The 2500-nt window shown below is 38.2% G+C and overlaps 1 protein-coding gene across 1 annotated transcript in view; it reads left to right on the forward strand.

Annotated features, from left to right (window-relative positions):
* Window positions 1–2500, forward strand: part of LOC135115118 (uncharacterized) — a 20648-nt gene that overhangs the window by 12733 nt on the left and 5415 nt on the right. Inside the window, exons 6-8 of the mRNA XM_064031619.1 lie at window positions 114–175; window positions 1539–1653; window positions 1803–1882. Of these exons, the coding sequence (XP_063887689.1) occupies window positions 114–175; window positions 1539–1653; window positions 1803–1882 (257 nt within the window). The remainder of the gene's footprint in view (window positions 1–113; window positions 176–1538; window positions 1654–1802; window positions 1883–2500) is intronic.

Consider the following 2500-nt stretch of genomic DNA (forward strand, 5'->3'; position numbering starts at 1 on the left):
GTTGTGACTGTGCTGTGGTAATGCTGTGATGCTGTGGTGATGCTGTGACGGTGGTGTGATGCTGTGGGAATGCTTTGATGCTGTGGCGATAATTTGGCGGAACCGTTGACTAGGATTCCACCATTTGGCAAACTTAACGCTGGAAAGTGACTCCTCGCGGCCCCTCGTGCTCCAGGTAAGGACAGAACACAACATAATAACAGTAAAAAAGATAATGGAAGCTGCAAGAAGCCATCAGGCCTGCAAGTGGCAGTCCCTGTATGAATCTTACTGTTTACACCAATTATCACCATCCTTAAATTTCTCTAATCTCCTTTTCAAGCTACCTAATAACTAACAACCTGATTACTGAGTTCATTACATTAATCTATCATTCTATTTGAGAACCATTTTCTTCCTGTCTCTTTTTTAAGGTCTAACTTTTTCATGCTTGATCTTATTATCTCTTGTTCTATCCAGTGTTCCTCGCATTGCTTCACCTGCCGAGACTCCTCTGCGAAGTGTACTCCTCTCCCTCTCTCTTCAGCCTTACCTTGATCTTACGAATTTGTTTGTAACTCTTACTCCTTCATTTTAAGTGTTATGTCTTTGTTCCAGTTTTTTTTGTTCAGCCTTATATGAACACAAGTTCTCTTGGATTTTTACTAAATCAAGTGTTATGTTCTGCCTTTTTTTTTTTCAGTCTCGTGAATGATTTTTCTACATTTTCTTCATTTTAAGTGTTATGTCCTTTTCCTATTTTTTTTTTTTCAGCCTTATATGAACGGAAATTTTCTTACACCCTCTCCATATCAAATGTTGTGTCCTTGTCCGAGTTTTTAATGATTAACTTTATCCAAACAGAAGTTATATTACGGGTACACTTAATATCAAACGTTATGTCCTTATCCGGAGTTCAAATGATTAACCTTACATAAACACACGTTACTTTTTCAACATCAAGCGATATGTCAATCTAGTCCAAAGTTCAAATGATTTATCTTATAGAATCACAAGTTCTTTTATCTCTTCATCATAATAATAATTATCAAATGTTGTGTCTTTCCCCAAACTTTCAACGATTCAGCCAATACAAACACAGCTATCCATACTTTATACTCAGCCAGTAATTTCCTTCGTACTTCTACAGATCATTTCGATTTCCTCGCCTGCTCTTTACATATGAACATAACATAAGAAAAAATAAGGGAAGCGTCAAGAAGCCATCAGGTCTACACGTGGCAATCCCTCTATGAAACACACGCCCCTATTTCCACCTATCGTCCCCATCCATAAATTTGTCTAATCATTTTTAAAGTTTCTTAATGACTCAGCACTAACAACCTGATTGCTGAGTTCGTTCCAATCATCTACAATTTTATTTGACAACCAATTCCTTCCTATTTCTTTCTTAAACCTAAGTTTTTCAAGCTTGAACCCGTTATTTTTTGTTCTATTCTGATTAATGATCCTGAGAATTTTGCTTACGTCTCCCTTGTAATAACCCCTATACCACTTATAGAATTCTCTCTAATGAGTCACGTCACGTTCCGCTACAGGTGTTGCTAACCACCTCAGATGGAGGGGAATACCATGTGACCTATGACAATGTGACCTTTGGAGAGGCTCCTCAGCGCAGACTTCTGAGTTTAGGGAGCGTGCACGGCAATGCAGGTGTGTGTGTGTGTGTGTGTGTGTGTGTGTGTGTAAACATTGCTCTTCTTTGTTACCTATTTTTTTGTCTATAATTTTTCTCTTTCCCTCTTTGCAATTCGTGTTTTTTCGCCCCTTTCTTCATATTCTCTGCTTCGTCCCAACTTCAGGAGACGGTCTGAGGGGCGCCGAGGGCAAATCAGTACAGTCAGGGCAGAATTCTTTTTGGTGGCTGTCTCAGGAACGAACGGTGAGTACGTGAGTGAATTATGTGATGAAATGCTGAGTGTGGAAAGGAATAGAGACACCATTGACACCCACCAACCTACCAACACACACACACACACACACACACACACACACACACACACACACACACATACACACAAAGAAAAAACTCATGTGTGTTCCAAAAGAAAAATACGATAAAACATCATCAAAAACCCACAACAAGGTTAATTCAGGCCTTTGAAAATATAATCGAGTTGGTAGGCAGTCTCGCTTATATTTTCGTGGAAATATAGATAGGCAGGTCCCTTGAGCACTCACAATGAAGCAGTTCGAGAATATTTATAGCTTTGAGACTAACTATTGAATAGCATCAAAACTTTACAACAGCCAGACAGGTTCACGTGAAAGAAAGGATACATTGCACTGACTAGGACCACTATTAGGACCAACTACAGATATTTTCATTAGTCACTAGTTGCTTTTATATACTTTTCCGTATTATTTACTGGTGATGTACTACTGGAATGAATAATATAAAAAGACACAATTCTATCGGAAACTTCATGTTGAGGGATTTATTTTGCACTAATTAGATTACAGAACTTTTATTGTTTTTTCAGTCTTTTTTTTCATATCA

This window comes from Scylla paramamosain, chromosome 28 (assembly GCF_035594125.1).
Source record: "Scylla paramamosain isolate STU-SP2022 chromosome 28, ASM3559412v1, whole genome shotgun sequence".
Classification (NCBI taxonomy): domain Eukaryota; kingdom Metazoa; phylum Arthropoda; class Malacostraca; order Decapoda; family Portunidae; genus Scylla; species Scylla paramamosain.